This window comes from Pelmatolapia mariae, linkage group LG18, assembly GCF_036321145.2.
Source record: "Pelmatolapia mariae isolate MD_Pm_ZW linkage group LG18, Pm_UMD_F_2, whole genome shotgun sequence".
Taxonomy (NCBI): domain Eukaryota; kingdom Metazoa; phylum Chordata; class Actinopteri; order Cichliformes; family Cichlidae; genus Pelmatolapia; species Pelmatolapia mariae.
The window spans coordinates 7,370,416-7,396,353 of record NC_086243.1 but is presented as its reverse complement, the minus strand read 5'-3'; the positions used below and the strand labels follow the sequence as shown (position 1 = coordinate 7,396,353).

At 43.3% G+C, this 25,938-nt stretch overlaps 2 protein-coding genes across 2 annotated transcripts; both read right to left on the bottom strand.

Annotated features, from left to right (window-relative positions):
* Positions 1–475: 475 nt before the first annotated feature.
* Positions 476–21,384, bottom strand: chd8 (chromodomain helicase DNA binding protein 8). Its single transcript, XM_063462144.1, has 39 exons — positions 21,275–21,384; positions 19,107–20,236; positions 18,671–18,997; positions 17,175–17,288; positions 16,533–17,035; positions 16,318–16,429; positions 15,645–15,851; positions 15,423–15,491; positions 15,271–15,326; positions 15,021–15,138; positions 14,836–14,919; positions 14,577–14,714; positions 13,783–13,904; positions 13,413–13,656; positions 13,073–13,249; positions 12,659–12,802; positions 12,441–12,539; positions 12,132–12,291; positions 11,604–11,814; positions 11,254–11,449; positions 10,905–11,075; positions 10,473–10,763; positions 10,086–10,306; positions 9,789–9,991; positions 8,039–8,195; positions 7,867–7,956; positions 7,672–7,775; positions 7,437–7,560; positions 7,176–7,251; positions 6,817–7,085; positions 6,350–6,579; positions 5,214–5,894; positions 5,022–5,125; positions 4,700–4,921; positions 4,437–4,532; positions 4,224–4,337; positions 4,016–4,117; positions 3,816–3,920; positions 476–3,212 (listed from the first exon to the last, which is right to left on the bottom strand). The coding sequence occupies exons 2-39, from the start codon at positions 20,133–20,135 to the stop codon at positions 2,832–2,834; spliced, it is 7,851 nt and encodes a 2,616-aa protein (XP_063318214.1). The 5' UTR covers positions 20,136–20,236; positions 21,275–21,384; the 3' UTR covers positions 476–2,831.
* A 1,693-nt stretch (positions 21,385–23,077) lies between these two features.
* cbln12 (cerebellin 12) lies at positions 23,078–25,934 on the bottom strand. Its single transcript, XM_063461948.1, has 3 exons — positions 24,314–25,934; positions 23,812–23,931; positions 23,078–23,731 (listed from the first exon to the last, which is right to left on the bottom strand). Exons 1-3 carry the CDS (start codon positions 24,593–24,595, stop codon positions 23,534–23,536), a joined length of 600 nt encoding a protein of 199 aa, XP_063318018.1. The 5' UTR covers positions 24,596–25,934; the 3' UTR covers positions 23,078–23,533.
* Positions 25,935–25,938: the final 4 nt, after the last annotated feature.

The following is a 25,938-nucleotide window of genomic DNA, read 5'->3' as shown; positions in this document are numbered from 1 at the left end:
GGAGTCTTTACCCATACCTCACACCCGATGTCCCTCCTCAGAATTTTCCAATATAAAAATGATATATCAGGATTATTATAAGGTAGTATTTTGTAGGTATTACATGTAGTGATTTAAAATTAGTTCAAAAGTCACTTCTAAACAACCAGTGATCCACTTCATTAACTAGTTCAGTGCTTGTTTGCTTTCATTTTATTGGCTCGGTTGTAATAATTCATGAGCCCTTTATTTCATGTCTGTATTTCACCTTTCTTTACAAATTTAGAAAAAGACCAATTCAGACTGAAATCATCACAAATGTAAAATTTGTCTAAAACAAATGCAGGTATCCCAATCTTATTTTTAGAGATGAAATTGTCTGCTCTAAACACAAAACCTACATTTACTGTCTTAGTGCTATTGCTCATCTTTAATTCTTTGTGAATATCAATATACTTCTCAATTCTAGCCTACTTATAAAACCATGGTACATATCCCAACATAATGGACAGTAAAAACAACTTGAGAAATGCAGAAAGTTTTAATCACCCCTCACCTATTTTGTAGTTTTCCTCCAAGTCAGCAGCAACAACTTGAAAGATCCCCATTAACCACTTTAAACATTACTGACGTTGGCTAATCTTATGTGATTTCTATATACAAAAAATATGTCCATAAAGCAGCTAATCAAATTTGGATATTTGCTTGATTCCAAGTTCTTTTATGGGGGTGTGAGTCAGAGGTGGGAATCACCAGACAGCCCACAATATGATATCACAACATGCAACTCAGGATACAATATTGCACTTGTTAACATTTTGCAATATGCCGAGTGTTGCGCTAACATATATTGCAATCTATCACTTTTTTTGAAATTGCAAATTATGTCCTCAAAGTTAAACTTTGTCAATATCTATTTTATCCACTAGGATAAATTTAAGTTATTTTTTTGACTGTCAAACGTTCCAACACTGTCACTAAAACCGTCCATAAATGTTGCCATAAGCCAGAGTCAGCCTGCAGTTAGAGTGGCAATTACATGCAATCTGTTTCTGATAATACAGCAATTAACTGTGAGAAATCAAGGAAATATTACAGTTGTCGTCTAAATAGACAGAAATTCACATTTAACCACTATATTTGCACTCAGCAACCTTCCTGTTTTATAGGAATATAACCAGCTGAGTTGAGTTCCCTTGAGTTGTCCTTGTTGACAAAGACTTATTCAGACTGATGGCAACACGTTGGCAATCAGTCTGTATTTATAAATCAAACAGTAATTATGTGCAATCCTTTAACAATCTGAGTGTGACAGTAGCCAGTGCAAGTCACACTGTGACTGCATAAAAGTTGCATCCTATCAGGCGAGATGAGGCCTCGTTTGTAATGTTCCCAGAGTATTTTAATGTATTTTACAAAACATTACCGTATTGATACAATATTATATATATTAATATACCACGCTGTATCGACTCTTTTCCCCTCCACCAGTGAATAGTATGTACGATCACACTACGGGGACCAAAAACAAAACTTAACCATGAATCTCTCTTTCCACCACTATCAGCATTTACTGAATGTAATTATTCCCCTTTTAGTGAAGGATTTTAATGAACCAATTTTATCAAATCCGAGTTATTTCTCAGGCTTCCTGTCCCAACTTAAGGCTTTCAGCAGGATTTCCTCACACTGCTCTGTTATGTAAACCTTAATAGCAGCCCAATCCTCAGGAACACCAGTATCCTAAAAACACACTAAGCTCAAGTTGCACCAAATATAGTGTTCGCACATCCGTGTTACATCATTATTTTCACACATTTAGCCTCAGAGAACTCGAGACAGTAAACTTCACAATAAATACTACTTTAGTTTCCAATATAGCTTAATAACTGCATAACATATCTCGGTTCATGGAAAACGGGAATAATTGGAGCTCTTATGCATCATCGTCTGCTGTAATCAGGGCATGACTATTAAACAGTTCAGGAGGACATTATGTGTACAGACAGCAAACTTCCTTATTGCTTCAGCTGAGTGGAAATCGCAATAACACACACAAACGTGCTTTCACTGTAGATTGCTGTTATTCATATCACAGATACAGTCAGGTCATAAAACAAGAATAGTAACTCAATGCCGTCATCTTTGCACCATAGTACACAATTGACCAGCTCTACATTGTACAATACACCCATCCTCCTATTACGTTTCAGTAACTAATAACGCCACTTTCCCCTCTCCCTCCCTCCCTCTCTACCCCTAACCCTCCCATAGAGTGAAAACACTAACAGTACATCCATAAACTGGATCCCCTTTAAAGTTCACAGACTCGTCTGGACAGAACGAGATCCAGGGGAGATTGTGGGATCTGGCTCTGCTCAGTACACGTCCAGTTTCATGTAGCGCTAGAGGACCAGCTTTGAGGTTCTTAGATAAGAAAAGTGTATCTGTACAGCAGGGGTCCCCTTTTGGTCACGGCTGGGAATGTGATGGGAATTTATAGGTTTTAGGAGGAAGTAGAGGACAATGACCAGTTGACAGGTAAGAAAGCTCAGCTTTTTGCCGTTTTATCAGAGGTTCGAGAGGAAGATTGAGGAGAATAAGGACTGGACACAATTGTGGGGGAAAAAAACAAAAACAAACAAACAAAAAATAAATTGAAGGGTGCAAATCTGCTCCTCACATGGAAAAAAATCCTATGTAAAACAAATGAAAAGATGTAGCAACAAATAAACCCCAAAACAAATTCATCCATAATTTGATACATAATGGTAAAAATAAATGATTAGGAATAACATGATTTGTTTTGGAAAAGGGGACTAAGTCAGATGTGTTTGGAGAGGAGGGTTCAGTCAATCCTCTGAGCTTGATGAGGAGTCAGAGTCTTTCTGTGCTATGATAACATCGTCCAATAGCGCTTCCTGATCCGAGCTGTCATAGTCCCCTTGGGAAAGGCTGTCTCCTCCTTCCATTTTAACATCAAAGTCTGGACTGGTGAGGAAGTGATGAGAGGACTCCAGGTCCTCCTCGTCCATCATGTAGGCTCCATCTGACACCAGAGTCTCCTCTTCAACGCCATCCAGGTTGGGGTCTTCGGGGGTAGGCTCTGGAGTGTGGTGATGGTGGTGGTGGTGGTGATGGTGGTGGTGGTGATGATGACGGCGACGGCTTTTCTTCGGGATCTCCGAGTGCTCCGTTAGCAGTCGGTGGAACAGGGTCTCCGGCAGAAAGCCCTGTGAGAAAAAGCAAAGAATCAATATTATCTGAATATTATCGAGTCGGCACAAAATCAGAGTGAAAAATTATCTGATTCATTGAAATTTATCATACAACTGTTGTGAGAGGCAATTTTCTGCAATCTGGGTCATCATCTGACGCCGTCATTTGTGCTCAACCATAGCATCAAGATCAGTTTAAGCACAGCACCCCTGCATGTCCACAGCTGCGAGTGTGGTGCAAAAGCTTTGGCTTTGTCCTGAAGGTGGTCAGCAAAATCAAATGTCTATGCTTTAGCCTTAGACTGCTTTATTTCCGACAAGCTGTGCCTGTGATGCTAGTAGATGACTCGCACTCTCTGGTTTGCTCATTTGCAGTGCTCTTCATAGATTACATTTGTTATTACTGTAACAAAATGACTGAATTCGTCTTCATAAATTGGCACAATGAGCACAGAGCTTTCCACCTCCATTGGTGCCTCTTTGCAATTGCAGCGTCACACTAATATGCCCTACTTTGTTACGAATAATGACGTCTACCCAATGAAGTATTAGAATTATCAATAAAGATGTAATCTAGTCACAAGAGCCATGTAAAATTATAGCGTCTTTAATACATACAGAATTCCGAACAGTTTCGGACCACTCCGGTGCTACAGCGTTGTCGGGATTCTCCTCCAGATATTCTCTCAGGTCTTGCAACATTGGACAGAAAGCGGCTCCAACCTACAGAGAAACATTTGAATGCTTGTTAGCGAGGGGCAGCATAAAGCCTTAACATAAACATCTCCAGTCTACGCTTGCGTGCAACTGCGCCCCACCTTCTTTCCTGTCCTCATGTTGATGAGTTTGACCTTCTCACTGCCTGTGATGGCTTTATCTGCCCTCCTCCTTCTCTTCCTCTTGCTCCGGTTCACAAGAAGCTGAAGAAACAAGATATGATGAAACATAGTCCCGTACCCGTTTCGCTACAAACTGTCACCAGGGTTTGTTTATGAACCAGGACATGAATAAGAGTCATGAATTTACCTCCAGCATGTCTCCCTCCACTTCATAATCTGGGTTTTCCTTCAGCCACGTGGGCGGGTCCCTGCGACGAGGCATCCGCTCCAACGGATCGTGGAGTCCATCCATGTCAGAAAACTAAAAAGAAAGGAAGAGATATGATGATAAGATTATCAAGTGATATCAAACGCTGCTTGGTTTCTGTTGCAGAGGAACATGTAAACCTGACTCTTGTACCTCTTGGTCCTTGCGCTTCTTCCGGCCACTGGCTTCTCCCCCTGACCCATTGGGCATTAAGGCCTGCTTGGAGAATGTGAGCTTCAGGCCCTCCTCCTGGCAGAGTGAGAGGAGGTGGTTTGTATTTTTAACCACAGGCTACACATCACAGTCAACAATATTTTAGCAACTTGCATTAACAGTCAACAGATTCTTCAGGTAAGCTGAACAGAATTTTCCAGTGCATCCCTACAACAATTCAAATTTCTCAACCTTATTCTCACCTTGAGGAGTTTTACAGTAAATTCGCCATCTTCTCCATCTGCCCCTGGGACGGCAGGCATGATGGGGGGTTTACGCATCACCCGTGTGTAAGCCATCTCATCTCCCACCAGCTCCGAGTTCGGGTTGAGCTGAGCTTCAGACACGTAACGCCGGCCCGAGGGCCACTGACCGGTCAGCACGAGCGTGCACAAACTGTCCAGGCGGTTGATCAACACACGGTCCTGAAACAAAAACAATCCCATGAGTGAGTCTTTTACGGTGACAAAACCCCACACACTGTTGTAGTTTCACACATGTATGGATTAAGCGGACATAAATTACCTTGGGCCAGTCAACTCTGAGGGGATCAGGAGGAGGAATGCCATCCTGAGACGTAGTCATGGAGAGTAAACTATTATCTTCATCCACATCGCACACCTTCATTCCTGTATAGATGGAAAAGAGTAACTTAGCACACAGATCATTTCCATCTCCCGCCCCACTCAGCATTTTTTCTTTTAACTACCAGCTCACCTCCTTCTACCTCCGCCTCACTCTCTCCACTATCATCGCTGCTACTCGATCGATCTGAGGATGACGAACCCGAATCAGAGTCTGAATCCGAGTCAGACGCTCCCTCCCCCTTCCTTCCCCCTTCCGTTTTCTCTCCCCGCACCTTGCTCCTCTTGAAGCTCCAGCCCTGACCTCGCATTTTGCCGTCATGGTGACTCAAGGGCGTACTCTGCAATCCAGCGCCGATTTCACCTGCGAGCAACCCAATATTCTCATCGGTTCCCTCCTCTTTCACCCCAAGCATGTGCTCCTCAGTCTTGGGCTGGCTGAGTGTCATGATGGGTGGTGCCTGGGGTGGTGGAGGTGGAGGAGGAGGGGGTGGTGGAGGAGGTGGGGCCTGCTGGTTCTGGATGAACTCATCACGGGCCTGGCTGAAAGTGAACTGTGGGTCTGCGAAGATGGAGAGCTCAGTGCGGCTGACGCCGTGCAGCGATGCGCCCAGCATTAGCTGGCGATCGTGCTCTGGAATATTCCACCAAGCAGGGAGCTCGGAGGTGGGTGGAGCCAGAGCGAGACGTTCCTCCAGGCAGGGGTGGGGGAGGACTCGCTCACGAAGGCGACGCAGGAGGCTGATACGGTAAAGAGTACGGGAAGCGCGTTCTTCAGTGATGGGAGCCACAGTTTGGGTAACCTCTGCTGGATCTAAATAAGGTGAGCGTGAAATATGTTAAATCAAGTGGTCCTTCCTCCCTGCAGCTGTCAGACTGTACAATCAGAACTGCTCCCAACAAACATAGATGTTTACATCAGCACTGTAACTGCAATAAGTTAATCAACCGATTTGCACTACAACCTGGTTTGCCTCTTATCTGTAGTTATTTTTATTTAATTTAATAACTGTACAGTACTCTCTGTATATAGTAATTTTGTCCTTAATGTAAATATGTAAGAAAAATTGTGTACGTTTCTGTTCTGTGTCCTGTGTACTGTTTGTTTGTATATGTGTCTTTTTGGCTGCTGTACAACCAAATTTCCCCTTGTGGGACAATTAAAGGATTATTCTATTCTATTCTATTCTAGATATGGTAGGACACTGACTACACTGTACAGGGAGGGGAAAAAAAAAAAAAGCCAAGCATCAATCAATTAGTAATTACCTTCACGGCCTGGACGCAGGTGGCACACCCTCCGGCACATGGCAACAAAGGAACGGAAGTATCGACTGAGGCTCTCATCGGTTTTTTTATCTAGACGGGCAAAAGTACGGAAACGGGTCCAGTCAAATTCTGGCTCTCCTCCTTCAGGAAGACCGGGCTCCTTTTTCATCTTCTCCACACCGAAAGTTGACACCACGCGGTAGAAATCACATTCTTCTCTACGTGTCCACCTGGAAGAAACAGAAGAGAAAGGGGTCAGGATGGAAAATACTGAAATCTCTTTACGTGTTTATAATGTGACACGGTAACTCAGCATGCAAAAGATAATATTTCCAAAATCTTAAGCAACATTTACAAAATAGTGATTTGGTGGGAGCAAATGTGCAGAATACGTTTTAAAAAACCGTAATTAAATAATTTAAAGCTTTTCTACTGTGTGTTGAGGCAGTAATATAGCAGCAGTATACCTTTGCTGTCGCTCCTGCCGTGCAATTTCCTTCAGCTTGCTGGCCTGTTCGCACCGCCTGCGCCTGCGGTCACCCTTCGCTTCAGCTTCAATCTTCAGCTGCTCTTGTCTGTAGCTGCGCTGGTAAGCTGTGATCAACCGCCGCAGCCGTGCTGTGAGCGATGAGCTTGAGGGCCATTCGCAGACACCGCTATGGCTAGCTGAATTTTCTATGATCACTGGTGGAGGTGCCTTATCTTCCACAGAAATCTCCTCGTCCACATTCATGGACTGAAGGACAAAATAAAAAATTGCTATCATCCAAATCTATGACATTAGAACAGTGCTGCCACATCCAAATGTGATGGGTCTGATATGTACCTCCTCAAAAAGATCTTTGGTGTGTCTTGATGCAGGCTTAAACTCTGGGTCTTCTGAGTACTTATCGTAGTCACCCCTGCATTTAAAAAAAAAAAAGATAGAATTATGCAGTATTCTAATTTAACTTAAAGACAGACATTTGAAACTTTCAAAACTGACAGAAATGTGAAACTGTAAAAGCTCACAGTTAATTTGAAAATCTGCTACAAATCTATAAGCAAATAACTTCTAAAATCGGCCCAGTTTGTCAACGACACTCACTCGTCTCCCAGTTCAGCATCACCAGTGTGCTGCTCGGCATCAATGGCCTTGTCGTCAGGCCGGCCGACTCTCTCCAGGAAGCAGAGGCAAGGATCAGCGCGCATGGTGGTGTACATCTCATAACCTAAGAGCAGGGAAAAGTTGAGGCTGTTAAACACTAAATCTTAGACCACCAGCACAGAGCAAGAACTGAGCCTGTCTTTAAACCACAATAAAATCCTCACACTGAACCCACCGTGCTTGAATACACCAGCCAGCAGTGAGCGGTCTGCGTCAGAGTCCCACCATCCTGCGGGTACCTCTTGCTGCTCCATCTCAGGCATCCAGATATCAACATCCCTGTGCAGAAAAAGAAAACAATGTATGGTATATGGCCAGGACTGGGTGCTGTTTGTGTTTGTGTGCGCACTTGTCTATATATATTAGATACCTGATATCAGCTCCTTTCAGGACAGAATCAGAATGTTCACCAATAACTTCCTGTTTCAGGTAGTATAGCATACGCACCCTCAGCAACACCCTGACAAGGGAGAAAAGAGGTTTATATCCATGGTGAATAATCTATACAAATATACATACAAACAGCTGACTGGCTCACTAACTTGTTGCACTGATGCTTGAGGTGCTTGCGGTAGCTGTCGTCAAGCAGCAGGGTATCAGGGTTGTACTTGCGGATCCACTCCACCTTCTGAACATCAAATGTACTCTGGGCTTTTACCCTCTTGCCCTTTCTGCCTCTTGGGACAGGAATAGAAAGGCCTAGACACAAAAAAAGAATAAATACTGCTATTCAGCTTTTACACAGATTAACAGATTTGCTCTTTAACAAGCTAGGAACCACAGTTAGGTCCATAAATATTTTATACAGAGAACTTTTTTTCTAAATTTGGTTCTGTTCATTACCACAATGATGAAACAACTCAGATGCAGGTGAAGTGCATCTGAGTTGTAGTTTAGCTTTAATTCAGTGGGCTGAACAAAAAGATTGCATAAAAATGTGAGGAGCTAAAGCATTATTTAATAACACAATCCCTTCATTTCAGTAAAAAGTAATGGGCAAATTAAATAATTGTAAATAAAATGTTCATTGTTCACTGTTTGTTTGCTTTCTGTCTGAAGTTTAGTCTACAACAAGTGAAATGCATGTTCAATTGGGGTGAGGCCAGGTGAGTGACTTGTCCATTCGAGAATATTCCACTTCTTTGCTTTAATAAACTACTGGGTTGCTTTGGCTGCATGTTTTGGGTAATTGCCCACCTATATTATAAAATGCCACACAATTAATTTGACTGCATTTAGCTGGATTTGAGCGGACAGTAAGTTTTTGAACACCTCAGAATTCATTTGGCTACGTCTGTCCTGTTTCACATCATCAATAAACACTAGTGTCCCCGTGCCACTGACAGCCATGCATGTCCAAGCCACTACACTGCCTCTGCCGTGTTTTACAGATGATGTGGTTTACTTTGGATCATTAGCAGTTCCACGCCTTCTCCATACTTTTTTTCTTGCCATCATTCTTGGTTTCATCTGTCCAAAGTAAGTTTTTCCAGAACTGTGCTGGCTTTGATAGACGTTTTTTGTTTTTTAGTCCAATCTACCCTTTCTATTCTCGAAGCTTATGAGTGGCTTGCAGTGAGTCCTCTGTATTTACTTTCATGCAGTCTTCTCTTTATATGTTAGACTTGGGTATTGATATGCCTACCACCTGAACAGTGTTGTTCTCTCGGTTTAATGTGGTGAAGCCATTTCTCTTTACCATGGATATGATTCTGCGATCATCCACCACTGTTGTCTTCCGTGGACGTCCAGGTCTTTTCGCGTAGCTGAGCTCACCAGCGCCTTCTTTCTTTCTCAGGATGTACAAAACTGTAGAATTTTCTATTTGTAATATTGTATCAACTTCTCTGATGTTGTTTTTTTCCCCAGCAGCTTAAGGATTGTTCATTTCTCCTGCACGGAGAGCTTCTTTGACTTCATGTTGTCTGTTCACAGCAAAATCTTCCAAATGCAAGCGCCACACCTCAAATCAACTCCAGGCCTTTTATCTGCTTAACTGATAATGATTTAATGAAGGAGTTGCCCAAACCTGCTCATGAAACAGTCTTTGAGTCAATTGTCCAATTACTTTTTGTCCCTTTAAAAAGAGGGCGCATGTTAAGGAGCTAAACTCCTGAACCCTTGTGGATACCCTCAAATGAAAGTTGAGTCTACACATTATGTCCATTATATACTATAACTGGAATATCTTTCAATAAATGGGTAAAAAACAAAACCTGTGTCAGTGTTCAAATATATATATGCACCTAACTGTATGAGGGATAAATGGGAATGCTAAGTGCAGCTCCATACCCGAGTGGTTGAGTAGCGTTTGTGGTTCACGCCCATTCTCTGGCGGCGTGATGAGCTCCCAGATGAAACTCTTGATGTTCTCGTCTCCACGATAGTGAAGCAGACAGAAGACCAGAATAACGCGACAGATCGTCTCTACATCACGCTCGCTCAGACGCCGCTTACACCTGGCATGGGATAAGATGTCCCTCCAGCGACCCCAACTAAAAAGGCGAACACAGGTAAAAGAGTGAAAATAAAGGACAAAACCCAATTAAAAAGAAAAAAATCTTTATACAGGAAATGAGGTCTTCGCACCCATAGACGAGAAGGTGTTTCTCCACCCGGAAACAGTCAGTGCGGCCGTAACCACCTCCGCTGTGGCGGTCAGACCGCCGAGAAGCACGTGAGTGTCTGGAATTGGACGGTGGGTACTCTTCATCACTGTCTAGATCAGACAGGTCTCCACCTTCACCTCGTAGACTGGAGAACTGACGGGTCTGCTTACGAACTCTTGGAGTGTCGATCACAAGAGTGTTCTGTGAAGAGAAGCACGTTATATTAAGATGAACACAATAAACAACCCAAACTTGGTGTATGAGAGGATAGGTGCTTTTAAATAAATCTAATACAAATTGACACCATTTAGCTCTACAGTTCTCATATGAATTTCTTTACCAAAAAAATAAAACAGCAAAGCTTTACCTTCCTATTGATTGTGTCCATGTCTATGTCTGCTTTCTTGGCCCACTTCTGCCAGAACTCAGGGTCATCGAGGGCGATGTCAGTACGGTTCTCAGAGGCCACAAAGCTGGCTTTGGAGAAAGTGGAACCTTTTCCCTCGCTCTCAATGGTGATGGTGGTGGCTCTTCGCTGAAGGATCTGGTCAATATCTTCTTCACAGAACCGACTACCCTCGTCGTTCTCATCCATGATGGCAGCATAAGCCCCCTTCCTAAGCAGATCTTCTATCTCCTTCTTGGAGAACTGCTGGATCTGTCGAAAGGCATCGAAAGACATTTACAAGTTACCCACACTGGATTTCAAAAGGCTAGTTTTGAAAAAAAAAAATGCACAAAATATACTACAACTGATCAATAATGTGGCACGGCAGTCTGAGTCTGTGACTTTTCTTACCCCATTGACGTTGCTGTCTTTGTTGCCACTCATGCTCTGCAGGACTGCACGGTCTAGACCTAGCTTCAGACTTGCTTTATCAAGCATCTCCCGCTCATAGGAATTTCTAGTGATGAGTCGGTAGACCTTGACAGCCTTTGACTGGCCAATACGATGACATCGGGCTTGGGCCTAAAATAGCCATTTAAAAAACAAAAACAAAAAAACAAACAAAGGGGTCAAGAGAGCAGAACTTGCACAAACATGAGGAGAAAGTACAAAGTTTGAACAGTTTGCTTAAAAGTAAGCACCAAATATTTTAAGATTGTTTGATCTTTTGGTTATATTCATGCCACTTTATGTCTTGTACCTGCAGGTCATTTTGAGGGTTCCAGTCAGAGTCAAATATAACACAAGTGTCAGCAGCAGTTAGGTTAATACCCAGGCCACCAGCGCGGGTACACAGCAGGAAGACAAAGCGGTCTGAGTCAGGTTTGCTGAAACGATCGATGGCAGCCTGTCGCAAGTTCCCACGCACTCTACCATCAATTCGCTCATAAAGGTATCTGTAAAAACAAGTTACATTAACCTACCACACAGCATTCTGCAAGCACTAAAAAATATTTCAAAAAGGTTTTTAATGATCGCTGACTTAGCATGCATTTAACATTTATTTATCATTTTAGAAAAACTGCAACATATACACTGCGGTCATCATACCTCTTGTTGATGAGGTAGTCCTCCAGAATGTCTAAGCAGCGCACCATCTGGGAGAAGATGAGCACTTTGTGGCCACCAGCCTTGAGGCGAGGCAGCAGCTTGTCCAGTAGCACCAGCTTTCCGGCCGACCGAATCAGAGCCTGCAAATGGAAGTCAGGGGCCAGGGGGTCGTACACCTCCCGCAACTCCGCTACGATCTTCTCCTCCGCACCTGAACATAACAACGAGAACATATTGGTTTTAAATAAATATGGTATCTGCTGGCAAAACCTGCAGTGCTGCCGCTGTATTTTAGAAACATCACATGCTAATAATATCTGCCAAATATCAAATGATTATATGAACTACATGGCACAATTTAGGTCTGCGAGCCTGGGAACGATCTGTGTACCAAAGGTACAAAGAGCTAAAAAACTTCGACCTAATGTTGTTTATCAATGCCAGAGGATAAACTCTGATAAACAAGCTGTCTCCACTAGAGGGGAAAAAAACCAAAAAAAACCCAACTCATTAAGAGTCATGTAATACCATTGATGAGGTAGGGGTGGTTGCAGCACTTGCGGAGCTCCATCATAGTGTTGAGCAGGTTGGGGACATTGCTGTTACTGCTCGCTCCTAAACTGAGGAAACTGAAGTTTCTCTCCAGAATGGCCCGGTAGTACTTCTTCTGGATATCTGTCAGTTCAACCTGAGAGGAAACAATTGCACGTTATGTTTTTTTCCCCCTTTAAGCTCACCAGTTATGTTGTGGCAATCATCAGTTGAGAGCCTTGTTTTTTGGGGGGGTTTTTTCTTGTGAAAAGAAAAGGTCTTGATTAAGATTTTATTCCATCTAACCTCGATGATGGTCTCCTGTTTGGGTGCCAAGTTCTTCTCTACATCCTCCTTGAGCCTTCGAAGCATCATGGGTTTCAAGATTGCTTGTAGCTTCTGAACCTAAAGAACCAACACAAATAATCAGCTCAATAGCGGGCAAGCGAGCAGATGCGTATATGTAACGACGACAAATAGAATAGGGTTATCGATGCTAACGCCAATATTTAGGCATGTCGCACCTGTTCCTCTGTTTTCAAGTCTCCAAAGTCTCTGAGAAATTCAGTTTCAGAGGGGAACTGGGCAGGCTCCAGGAAATGAAGCAGACTAAAGAGCTCCTCCACAGTGTTTTGGAGGGGAGTGCCAGTCAACAACACTTTGTGTTCCTGAAAGAAACCACAAGACACAAAATGTGAGCTGGAAGAAAGAAGAAGGGCGAGTGTAAAACCGTGTGGTGATAAACCAGGGACGATGCAGAAGGAACAAGATCCCCCCCAAAAAAACGATTAGCTGAAGTCTGAAAGTTTTTTAAAACCATTTGGGGTGCACTTCTGTGTAAATGAAAACAATTTTAATTTAATTAAAACTGTGCTGAGCACCATTATGTCAGTATTCCTGTTATTCAGCAACAGCAACATTAGCTGTGGTCCACTCACCAGGTCCAGCATCTTTAAGCTATCCAAAAGCTTGCAATTACGATTTTTGAGACGGTGAGCCTCGTCAATGATGACGCAACGCCAGGCGATCTCCCTCAACTCTGGGCAGTCAGATAGCACCATCTCAAAGGTTGTGATGAGAGCATCGAACTTGTACGCACCCGGGATTAAATGCTCCTGCACACAAAATCATGATTTTCATTATACATGTTATGAACACATTACAAAACACACACACACACACACACACACACACACACACACACACAAAAAAAAAAAAAAAAAAAAAAAAAAAAAAAAAAAAAAAAAAATCGCTGGCGATCATAACTAATAACTTTACCTTCTCATCTTTGCAGTACATCTCATACTGCTGTATCATCTGTCGGCTGGCCAGGCTGCCGTGATAGACGATGGCATTCATGTTGGTCCACGTAGAGAACTCCCGCTCCCAGTTGGTGATGGTGGAGAGGGGAGCAATGACCAGAAAGGGGCCCTGGACACCAGCAGCATAAACCTCAGATAGGAGTGCAATAGACTGGATGGTCTTCCCCAGACCCATCTCATCTGCCAGGATACAGTTCTGCCTAAAATAAAGAAACATCATTTGAGTGCAAAATGCGGTGGTATGTTCACACTGTCTGAAACTAGTTTGAAGGTTAAAATATGTTTCTGACCATGGTGTTAAGCAAAAGAGTGTGTGGGATAAATACCTGTTGTACCAGTTGAAGAGCAGCCAGTTGACTCCTTCCAGCTGGTACTCTCTGAGTGTGTTACCATTCTTGTACTCTCTGGTCTCCTCCAACTTTTTCCAAGAACTGGCAGGAGGCCGTGCCTAAATAGAAGAGGGAAGAGAAAAAAATAGATGAAAAACTCACAAGAAACATCGTTGTTCCTTTACGTAAGTTCTCATTTTTTCCATTAAGCCAAGTTTTGAAGGAAGGAAGGAAAGAAGGAGATAATGGTTAAAAAAAAAGAAACTCAAAGAAGCATTTCTGCATCTTGATGCAGAGCAGATTAGTTCTGTTGGACCAACTGAGGATTTTCTAAAGTTTGGTTCACAGTGAATGGTAACCTGCACTGAACATGCAGAGAAGTAGCTTTGATTTGTGCACTGGGGGTTGTGTCAGTTTGTTTCTGTTACACATAATTGTGTCTCTCTAAACTGTTACGTTAAACATTTAACAGAGAAAGACAGGGACAAACCTAAAGTTACATCCACCTCCCACCATTGTTTAATTTAAGTGTAGTTTGGGATTCTAAAACATGGATGCTGGATACACATCTTCATCCAAGCCAGCATCTTCACAATCACATGCTCTTCCAAATTTTATAGTCACCAATACTATTTCTGGGCTTATGGCCTGACAATTTCACATCAGTGGCTGTGATCATCACTGTAATATTGTGTTGAAAAGAATACAGGGTTGTACTATCAGACGTCACAACATAATGTCTCCAACATTACACACAGATATATTTCTATATCTTTTACATGACTACTCACCGCTCTCTTAAGGCGAGGTTGTCTGTTTTGGATCTTGCTGAATTCTTCAACCTTGCCTTCATCCACATCCTCCTTCAGCTCCCAAGTAGCATCTTCATATGGCAGAGAGCACCACTTCACCAAGTAGTAGATAACAGGCTGACAGGACGAGAGAGAATAGGAATAAACACAAGCAATTTGCAATTTTGCAAAGGGATGTCAAAAGATCCATGTCAAAAAATTAGGCCACATAGCCAAAGGTTAATGCCTCGTCTCTCACCTCGCCGTTGTCCTTGTCCACACTGTGGGACACATCCAGGATCCTGTCCACCTCCACGTAGTCTGGATTAAAAGGCTCCTCGTCCTAAAGAAAACAATAGCATTAGCCACAGACAGCATGAGGATAAGTGCATCTAACTGAGATACACCCAAACTGACAGGTTTCAGCGTGTGCTTCCCGCTCACCTCCTGGAACAAGTGCCTCATCTGAGCTTGCTTGGTCTTGAACCTCTTAATCTTTTGATGGATCCTCTTGTCTTTCTCCAACTGGTCCAAAGTGGCCCACTCACAGTGCAAGTATGAACTGAAAACAAGAGTGTGCAGTTGTACTCATTTTTACTCATTCACCCATCCCCTCAAGCAATTAACAAAAACAAAACAAAAAAAAGTGTCACATGCCAGAGTCAAAGATGCTCAGAGAGACACTGCAACTTACTAGTTTTTGTATTTCACAAAGAATTCTTCTATATTTGTATACTGGCCTGGAGACACCTTAAAAATAAAAGAGCAAATTTGAAGCCATCACGCCCGCAACAACTTAAATTATATGAAGTAATTTAATCATTATAATTAATTAAGTGAACATACTTCCTTCTTGGCTAATCTCATGGAGAGAATTTTGTCTACAATGGCAGCATCTTCTTCACTTGGGTTTTCCTGTAAAATATATACGTGTAAAAAACTCACACTACAAACATCACAAATACGCATACATCTATGTGAATAAAAACAAACAAACACGCAAAATACACACAACCAGCATCCGTCTCATCGTGACAATAAGAAGAAATGATATTGTTCCACACTCACCACAAAGAACTGCATACTGGGCAATCCATCACCATCCAGCTCCACTTCCTGTTTGAGCTGCACTGGTACCCCACTGCTGATGGAAGCCACAGCTGCCGCGGTTGTAGTAACATCTACATCTTCCTGCTCGTCCTCATCATCCGTTATCTTGATATCTAGATCCTCAGTGTACTTCTTTCTCTTCACCACACGATTGGAGCGTCTCTTCTGATGAGAGAGGGGCGCAATTTAAACGTGTGTATTCTGTGCAGCAGGAGCCGAGTGTTATTAGACAGTTTTTATTCAGAATTCATTATATTTCTGTGGTATCTTGACTTATATGCCCCCTTTTTCCAAATCGGTTCATAACTGGGACGTCCCAGCACATAACTGGATGTGTGTCAACCACCTGAGTCAGGAAGGGAAGCTACTCATCTGCAACTACCAGGTGGTTTTATTAGGACAAGTCTTTACTGTGGAAGTACTCCACATACTCTTAATCTTCTGTTTATTTTATGTGGAAGTTATTATCACAAAGACATCAAATCAGAGCAATGTACTGTCAACAATTGCTACCAACAAACAGTACGATTATGAAGTGTTCACAGTGGGGCAAAAAAAGAAAAGAAAGGGTGGCTCAACACTATTTGTTGTGTCTACTTGTATGATTTTACGAGCATGCATGTGCTTGTACCGTAATCATGTCATCCTCCAGCGCAGCAGGTGACGCAGGACTCAACTCCCCGTCAGAGTGGTCTGAGGACGCATTTCTCTTTCTTTTCTTTGCTCCAACTAGAGTGATAGTACTGTAGGATGGAGGGGGGGTTAAATATGGTTTTCTTCAAAGCTGCATTTCTAAATGTACAGAAATAAGCTGTGCATTTAAATGAGACATCTTCATTTGCTTACTTCGCCTTAGCTTTGCTTTTGCTCTTGTTTGCAGCACTGGGTATTACTGTGCCTCCCGCCACTATATGTGTTCCTCCTGGTGCCTTGACTTTTCCCTTTTTGTCAGGCCCTCCTGCGGTTTTGGGTGCCGTTCCTCCAGATACAGGGCTTTTCTTCTTACTTCCTCCACCACTGGTTTTCTTCTTAGCACTAGACACCACCGTCACGGTACCCCCCATTTCTGGGGAAGACTGCGTAGCTGGAAGCTCATCCTGGTTAAGGACTCTGGGTAGGTTCTTCTCACCACGAGCTTTGGCCCGAGCTATAGCCTCAGCCACTATACGGTTAGCTTTCTCTTGCTTGCAGAGAATCTCCACTCGCCGCACAGAGGCAGGCTCTCCGGGCGCCTTGGTAATGCGGATGGCCTGGGATGGAGTGGTAGTTGTAGAAGACGGTCCTGCTGCTGAAGTGTTGATGACCTTCACAACAGAGACGGTGCCGCCAGCGGACGAGGCTGCGCTTGTCTGAGTTAAAGAGAAGGTTAAAAATACATAACATTTTTACAAAATTACAATACATTCTTCCCTGTAATGTCTCTCAGTTCACATTAAAAGCCCCACTCTAATGTAGAGAATAAATAAAATCTGCAGATTAGAGGTCTACCTGTGGCTGCAGAAGCATTTTGAGTGGTACTGCCACTCGCTGCCCTCCTTGGCCTTGGGATATTTGCAACACCTGAGGGCTGCCGGTATTCCCAGCTCCTGAAACCAGCTGGTACTGCGCTCATGAAAGAGACACATCAAGTTACAGATTGATCAGATTGATTTAAAAAAACAAACAAAAAAAGAGTATTAGTTTTAAAAAACAAACAAACAAAAAAAACATAACAAGCCTTGTCTGAGGGACTTCCTAAAAATTGACAAGATTTTTTTTTTTTTTGTAAATGCAAGTTTCCGAGAATAAGTTGTATTAACAAGTTTTTAAAACTGGATGGCATACGACTTGTAAAAGCAACCTCTAGCACATGGATGAGACTTCCTTCTGACTCCAAAATTTACTTTAAACTAGGTGGTGTTTCCCACCCATACAGACTTTGAGTGGGCTACATCATAAATACACGCACACACACCTGAAAAATAAAAATAAATAAACAATGCCTTTATGTTATCAGTTTACTAGTAGACAGTTTGCTCTGTCTTATTGTGAAAGTTCAAATGCTTGAAATAAACTAGCATGAGTCCTTCCTGTTTCATGGTTTGCCTGTTGGGTTGCTACTGTAGTTATCGTTCACAGTGCCCCCACCCCACACACAGCAAAGGTATTTCAAAATTTTGCTGTCATGTTGCTTTAAACTACTTTAAAAAAAACCAAAAAGCAAACAAACACAAAACCCCACAATGACTATGTAAAATTGTTATTAACTTGACAGAGAGACGAACACATTGATTAGACACACATGTGTGTCTAATCTGATTATTTGGAGTAATAATAAACTTAACATTCCTATTAAAAGACCTAAATTTGCTGGTTTTTCAACCTGAAGCCATTAAATATCACGTAACAAAGACATGGGGAGAATGTCAATATATTTAAAATGCACCGTCCTTTATCTCCAAGCTTGCCAGTCCCTCCACATCACATACCACAAAGTGAATTTCAAAACAATCAATGCTCTTCAGCTAATCAGAGAAACTACCTCTGAATACTAACTGATACCGGTCAGTGGAGCCAAGATGGTGATTAATCTGGTCTGATCTGTCCTGGCTAAAAGACATTGCCAAAGCCAAGGTGTTTTGCCATGTCACCTCATATTACACAGAATATTACATTTGTACATCTGAAGCGCTGTGTACTCTGGTACACATGTTGAACTAAAATATTATTTACACAGTGACACCTTTGAGGAGGAGCAAACTTTCACAGATTTCAGAACTATAGTACTTGGGAATGGTAGAAATTAAAAGCAGACCGGTATTCAAGATGATGGACAAGGGAACAACAACAACAACAAGACCTTCAAGGCCCCACTTACTTGAAACAACAGAAATTAAGAGCAATTTGAATGATTTTCCCAAAAACATGCCATCAAAACTCAAAGTAACTTATTAACACTGTTAAACAAGCAGAGACCTCTAACTCCTACAGCACTCGTTTCTCACCTTAACACCACCTTGCTGATTGGGCTGTTGTTGCACCTGTAGCTGAATTGTGAGAACTTTGGGCTGCCCTCCAGCCTGGCCTGCTGCTCGTGCCTGGGTCAGGGCTGCTAGCTGGCTCCCCTGGAGCACCAGTTTTCCCCCGGGGAGCTGACCCAGAACCAGTTTAGCTGGGGCCTGGGTCTGCTGAGGTTGGCCTCCTTGTGCCGTCTGAACCTGCTGGACTTGGGTGACCTGCTGTTGGGCTGCAAGAGCTTGACCTGCTTGAGTTGCAGAGCCAGCCTGGGAGGGCTGCTGAAGAACCAAGGTGATGCGTTTTGCTTCTCCACCCTAGAATGAGAAATGCAGAAGGACATTTATAACTGAACTAATTAAAACACATGAAATCAGCAGTTATCCTGATGGTATAACAAATGTCACCTGCTGACACTTTGCTTACCTGCGTCTGGGCCTGCATAGCTGGCTGGAGCTGCACTTGGCCCTGTGCCTGGACCTGGATCTGAGCTGCCTGGGCCTGGGGTTGGACTTGGATCTGAGCAGCTTGGTTTTGGAGCTGCACTTGGCCCTGTGCCTGGACCTGGATCTGGGCAGCCTGGGCTTGGGGTTGAGTTATCTGTGCTGTTGCTGGAATCTGCACTTGAACTGGCTGGCCTTGTGTCTGCTGCACCTGCTGGGGCATGGATGTGAGCAACACCTGTTTCACTGGTCCATTAGGAGACTGCAGCAGCCTCTGCACTCCTGCACCACCCACCTTCACTTGTGTTTGTCCTGGGCCTGCCTGATTCAAGACTGTTCCGCCCTGCAGGATGGACATGCCAGGTTTGAGTGGTGTGCCAGACACTACACGGATGACCTTTCCACCAGTCTGACCCGTGGCTCCTGATACAGTCTGTAGCACCTGTGCTTGACCCTGGGGACCTTTGAGAATGACAATTTTGCCACCAGCCTGTTGTGTAATGGCAGCTAACTGCTGGGGAGTAAGCTGGTGGGTTATCTGTGTGAGCTGCTGGGTGGTGGCGGTGGTTGTAGCTGGAGAGCTAGAAACAGTCAGAGGCGAGCTCAACAGGACAGTGCTACTGGTGGCCCCACTGACATTGCTGGCAATTGGTATGGTGGTCTGGGCCTGTATCTGATTCACAGTATCAGTAGGAGTAGGGGCATGGGTCACAGGAGGCGCTACAGCTATGGAAATGGTCTGAGGAGTTGCCACTTGCACTGGCTGCTGTGTGGGGACTTGAACAGGGGCTGGATCCGGAACGGCTGGAGCTTCAACAGGAACACCGAGGCTCGTGTTAGATGCGAGCTCAGGAGCAGGCTCAGACTCTGGTGTTGGATCCACCTGGCCCAGAGCGAGCTTGAACGCTTCCTCAACCGGGTCCGAGGAGCCCTGAGAAAAGGAGTCGTCCGGTAGGGCATCCAAGTTAAACAGGGGTGTGTCCTCAAAGAGGTCCATAATGGGATCTGCCATCTTGCCCACTCCACACAGGGAGATGGGCACAATGTTAAAAAGACTCCGAGATGGAAGCTAAATAGTTGTTGTCCAGTTCTTCTCAATTTTTAGATAATCAGCTGTGAAGGGAAAGGAAACAACAGTTAGACACCATTTTCTTACTGACTTTGTTCAAAGAAATGCTGCACTATTACAGCATTACGTCTCTCAGACCTGTACATCAAACTGTGAAGTGACAGCTCCAATGGTTAGTACAAGGGTGCTTAAGTTAAGGAAGGGAGAAGCAAAGAAATATAATCATTGTACTTTTTTATTTTGGTTTTCTGGTGGCTATGAAGATCATAATCAGTGGAAATGTCTTAAGGGTTAAAAGGACATGAACAGTTTACTAAAACAAGGATCACTTTATGTAAACACGCTTTTATTTATCTTAGTGGCTGTGGTGGAAATTATCCGGTTAATACAGTTAATGGGCCGCATAAAAAATAAAATAAAATAATGTTAGAAGGATGTAGCAGCTTGTAAACTAGAGATGAAACATTAAAAGTATAGTTTTTGAATTCATCCTCCAACTCGTGGCCACACCGTCCAGAAACGCTTTCAAAGTGAAATTAAAAGCTTTGAAAACACACAAAAACAGTGCTCGTCGGCTTAAGTGTTAACATATAAAGAGAAAGTACGCGGATAACATTTAGTGAATGAAAATAGCGAGCAGTGAAGTCATACGATTAGGTCAGTGATGCTGGAAAGACGGGATGCTTTCCTCTCAGGTCGTATTGCAGTCTTTCTCCCAAAACCGTCGGCTAGCATTAGCTTCTACCGCTACAAAAATGTGCCTGTTACAAAGGCGTGTGTGGCACCGTAAACACATTCAGACTCAAAAACACGATTAATTGTGTCCTCTTCGCCGTTAGTTCGCTTTCCAGTCATTTACTATCAACCATTCAGTCCACCGGACTCCTTCAATATCGTCAACAAACCGGACCAAACCAAAGCAACGTGCCACAATAACCATTGCCCGTCAACGTTCAGACACAGGTTAGGCCGCATTGCTGTTTCGGCTGGCCTGCGTCTATTTTCGGCAAAAATACGTGAAAATAATCATCATATCTACTGCCCCAACTCTCACAGTAATAATTTCAGGGTGCTAAATTTACCTTTGCGTCGACACACATGGCTTTCTGAGTCTCACAACACTGTACGATTACAGGAAACGGCCAGGAGAGAGCAGGAACTAACATTCTTGCCAGAGAAAGCTCAGAAAGCGTGCCCCTCTGGTGCCGTGAAACGATCATTGGTTAGCCTCCTCCCAAGCCGGCAGCATACGGCAATTTCATTGGCTCGACTAGCTGTCCATCAGACGTACTGCCGCTACCGGGCGGGATGACAGTCATAGTTTGGTTGAAGTAACACTAAATGCGGCCTAGTTGGGATCGTTTGGCTCGGTGATCTTCAACATTGCTGTCTCGCTGTTGTAGATGCTCGAAATAGGAAGCGCAGCAGTTTTAGAGCTGGCAGGGAAAAAAATAGATATTGTTTTAATAAACTGAAGTGTTCATGGACTGCACGGTCAAAAGACCTGTTTCTGAATGGCACACCATCAATTTTTTCAGCGGTTTATTACACTGGCCATAGCCCAGAAATCAGCCTACATCATTAAATGAATGAAGACCTGTTGTCATATCGGTCTGTTAGTTTCTATATATATATAACCAGACGACGAGGGCGTATTATATATTTCCCAAGGTTACAGGTACACCTGGAACATTAATATTAGCTTCCTCTGGGTATTAATGTAATGGTCTGGCGCTTTCATAAGCTATTCAGTTTTTTTAAAATTAGGCTTTGGTGCCCTCTAGTGGCCTAACATTAAAATATAATTACTAGCTTTCAGTCTGTTATGTATGCAGTTTTCAGGGCACTGGGACAGAAAAGGGCTCTTATTACCCCAGATTCCTTTTTTCTTTTGCTTTTTTTTTGGTCAGTTTCCTTAATCACAAATTAATTAGACCATATAAGTGTAAACTAATCTTAAATAATCTCATACTTAGATTTCTACATAGGGCCCTGTGAGGTCAGATCACAGGAATGCCACACCCTGTCAGATACGACTGTATTTGAGTGGAGCAAATCTTGAAGTAAATAAACTGCCAATGACTTTGAAGTTTGTTGTATTTGCAGGTCCTTGTGGGGCTCGGGGCACAACGGAGGTTACCCACTCTACGTGGCTGAAGAGTGAACCAATCAGTACAGTGGCACTTAGGTGTAGAGTATAAAAAAGAAAAGCATTTTAACATTTGCGCAAACACTGCAAGATTTCATTGTGTTTTCTGAGATTTATTTAGAAAGGCCATCATTTCCTGCCTAGGACTTGAGGTTAATATTATAAGATATTCTTCTTTGGGAGCATTAATATGACAGCGTGAATTAATATCTAGGCTTTTTCCATTTTTATGAATTTTTTACTCGTCATCCTAATTTCATAAATGTATAATTCTGGTAACGCAAGGATGAAAATGACAAAGGAAGTCAGAGAGAGAGAGAGAGAGAGAGAGAGAAAGATGGTGGGCATGAACCACGGAAGCGTAAGTGACTACATGTGACAGCACACCACACTTTATCCACGGCAGCCCTGCAGAGATGAGCCTGCCTGTTCGACAGAGCCTCCATCTGTCTGCGGCCCTGTAAGGAGCATCCACCGTACACCACACTTCATACCGGGTCCCACGCTGGTCCCTTCGGTCCATGCCAACACCAACTCTGCTGGTGGGATCTATATTTACAAACAGCTGCCATGGCACTGGGTAGGGTACAATGGAAGGGATGAGAAATTCTGCCTTGTATAAGCAGATTAAACAGTCGCAGTCTTGGTGATTCATCAGATATTGTCTGAAATCAATCCCGCTCGCATACTCAAAGTGAAATACTGAGCCAGATTTAGACTATTTTATTTGGTCTTTGATAGAAATTTCTTTGTAAATAAACATTTGTTGCATTATACTAACAGGTATACAGGGGAACACCAGTCATACAGCACACTAGAATAAAGAGATTTTTTTAAACATAGACAGGATGGCATGTGGAGCACAGAAGCTTTTAGGTACTCTAGCACAGAAGCCCACATTTTAAATGGCTACTTTAGAATTTTGCCACAAAGTATCTCCTATAACAAGCATTTAGACATTAAAAAAACCCAAACAAAACAGAGTAAATGAATTCCTCAGAGAAATTATGTTTGCAATCTACTCTCATTTTCTTTTTGGTCCATTTGAACAATCATCTCATTTTTGCATAAAAGCCATCTTTTCATGCACTATATAAGGTTACAGATTGAAGCCTTTCTTTTCTTCCACCACCTCTTCCCCTTTTTTCTCTCAACCATTCTCACTTTGCGGCGCTTCAACCCTCTATCTTTCTCACAAGGGGAAAACCAGGAAGCCTGAGAATGTGGAGTACTTCCAGCCTCCCATCAGGTTGCCTCTCTCCAGTCTGAGGTAGGCCTTGTCGCCCTTCTCCATAATCACCAGGCCGGCATTGGTGGCGGCTTCTCTGGTCACGTCCTGGTCCCCGGCGAATGCCGAAATCATTGGCCAGCCGTTCACCATCAGGCTAACCTAAGAGATGGGAACCAGCGAGATTAAGAGAGTGATCCACTGGAACGACAGCTATAAGTCTCAGAGTCGAGTGGGCGTACCTGAATAGTTTGTCTATTGTAGGCCTTCACCACATGGAAGTTGAAGCTGTACACCCCCCTCCTTGGTGCCAGGAACACACTACTTTCTTGGTCAAAATGAGTGCCCACGTTAACCAAAATCTGAACAGACAGCAGGAAAAAGACGAGGGAAGATAAAGTCACGACATGGGTCATTCTTTTCGTCTGTTCAGATCGCTTACTTCCAAACTACTGAGACCTATTTTCATACATCCCTCCCTCCCTCTAAAATGTCCATGGACATGCAGCTTGTGCAGCATAATCCAACCATGTTTTCATAATGTTGCTTCACTACAGGTTCAAAAGTTTAGCAATCAGCTCATTATCACACCCAATGGGAGAAGACACCTGACTACAAAATGATAGCACAGAGCCTTTTGTGTGTGTTAATTTGCCCATTCTGTACTGTAAAAAATAAACGTGTCACAATTTGCCACAGTATGCTACAAATGGGCATAATAAACACAGATATCTGATAACTCACATTATCAAAGTAGATGATCATGGTGCGGTTGCTCATGTCTGTCGGCTCGTGGTTGGTCTGGCGGCTGGCAGAGAAGGCCACCCGACCCGAGCCAGAGCGCACCGACATACCCAGGGCGTTTCCGGCGGGCTCAGACGAAGGCGTGGAGTCACACACTACCAAACATTTCCCCTCAAGAATGATGGGCTCTGTGTCATTCTGGCCCCTGGATCCCAAAGGTCCCCACAACAGGAGCATGCCCAGGAGGAGCAGGATGTCAGGGTGGACTGACCCGAGGTGCATGACTGAACCTGAGATTTTTTTTTTTTTTAAAGTCAAATATCTCTAATTTCTAAGGACAATAGTCACTCTGGGCAATCTGCAAAATAAATAAACATGCTACGGCTAAAGAAACACTCTATATCAGAACAGAAAGAGAAAGAAAACCTGTTTGTTTGTTTGTTTGTTTTTTTAATTTAGTCTATGTTTTCCAGGCAGTTTTAACTCAGATTGGTTTGATGGTCATATCTGTCAGTCTTTTCTTTCGAGTTTCCCCCTTTTTGACCCCCACACAAATCCCCAAATCTCTTCAGTGTCCTTTGTGCTGTGTCAACAGGGTCCAGAATGACACTCAGAAAAAAAAAATCTCTTGATATTTTCAAGTTGATGTCGTCAGCAAAAAATAAGCAGAGATGTAGCTGAGGAGGGGAAGAGAGGGAGAGACAGAGAAAAGATAAGGGGCGGCACGGTGAGTGAAGATCCAAGTCCGGGCTTAACGGATGAAGACGAGGACGGAAAAGGTGTGGAAGAGAGGGGAGAGGGAAAAAAAAGATGAGGTAAGACTTTGGAGAGGTGACAGGGGGGAGGATGTAGGACCCAGAAGGGAATCAGAGAGAGAGAGAGAGATGGGGAACAACTCCACTGAGTGACCATCTGTCTGCCACACACGCTCGCTGTTTCTCCCACTTGTGCTTCTTGTTACGCACACTCACACACGCTGCAGCCGCACGTACACACGTTCATCTTCTCTGCAGGTTCGAAAGACTTTCTGTCGGTTCAGCTCACTGAAATGAGTAAAATGCAAAGCCCCCCCCGGCTCCAATACCATTTCAAAGTGTAGCATTTTTGAAATACCATCCATTTATCTGTGCAAAATCAGCAACAGGGTGAAAACATTTCCTTCTAAGCTTCAACAAAGTTATTCAGAGAAAATTCAACATTCTTCCTCGTTCAAGGAATTACACAATTCATTGTGCTGTTCATCAAAAGTGACTAAACATGATCTGACTACAAAATTATGAGATTATGAGAATAATAAAAGTAATAAACAGAAGATCACCTGTTCCCATGCAAAGGATCGTGTATTCCATATCTGAAGGACTGAAATATCCTTATTGTCCCGCTCCTCTGTCACATTAATTCACAACATGGCTGATCACAACCAAGATAGAGACTGCTCTGATCTCTCTGTCTATCTCCCTGTTCCTTCCCTTCTCTCGCTCTCTCTCTCTCCCTCCTTTCCATCTGCTTCATTCTCACCCTTTATGCTGCATCCGCCCACTCACCTTTACAGTAATATAAAAGATAAATAAGTGTGAGCAGCTTCAAAGAGCAAAGTTAGCAAGTGAGTGGCAGTTGTTTTCTCC

What these genes read in the sequence shown, in the direction of transcription:
- chd8 (XM_063462144.1), bottom strand. Translation starts at nt 20,135, where the DNA reads ATGGCAGATCCCATTATGGACCTCTTTGAGGACACACCCCTGTTTAAC. An exon ending in AACCTCGCCTTAAGAGAGCG is followed by an intron (nt 13,905 to 14,576) that starts GTGAGTAGTCAT and finishes TCTTCTATTTAG; the next exon opens with GCACGGCCTCCTGCCAGTTC. An exon ending in TGTACTGCAAAGATGAGAAG is followed by an intron (nt 13,250 to 13,412) that starts GTAAAGTTATTA and finishes TTTTGTGTGCAG; the next exon opens with GAGCATTTAATCCCGGGTGC.
- cbln12 (XM_063461948.1), bottom strand. Translation starts at nt 24,595, where the DNA reads ATGCACCTCGGGTCAGTCCACCCTGACATCCTGCTCCTCCTGGGCATG. An exon ending in TGATCATCTACTTTGATAAT is followed by an intron (nt 23,932 to 24,313) that starts GTGAGTTATCAG and finishes CTGTCTGTTCAG; the next exon opens with ATTTTGGTTAACGTGGGCAC. An exon ending in ACAATAGACAAACTATTCAG is followed by an intron (nt 23,732 to 23,811) that starts GTACGCCCACTC and finishes CCCATCTCTTAG; the next exon opens with GTTAGCCTGATGGTGAACGG.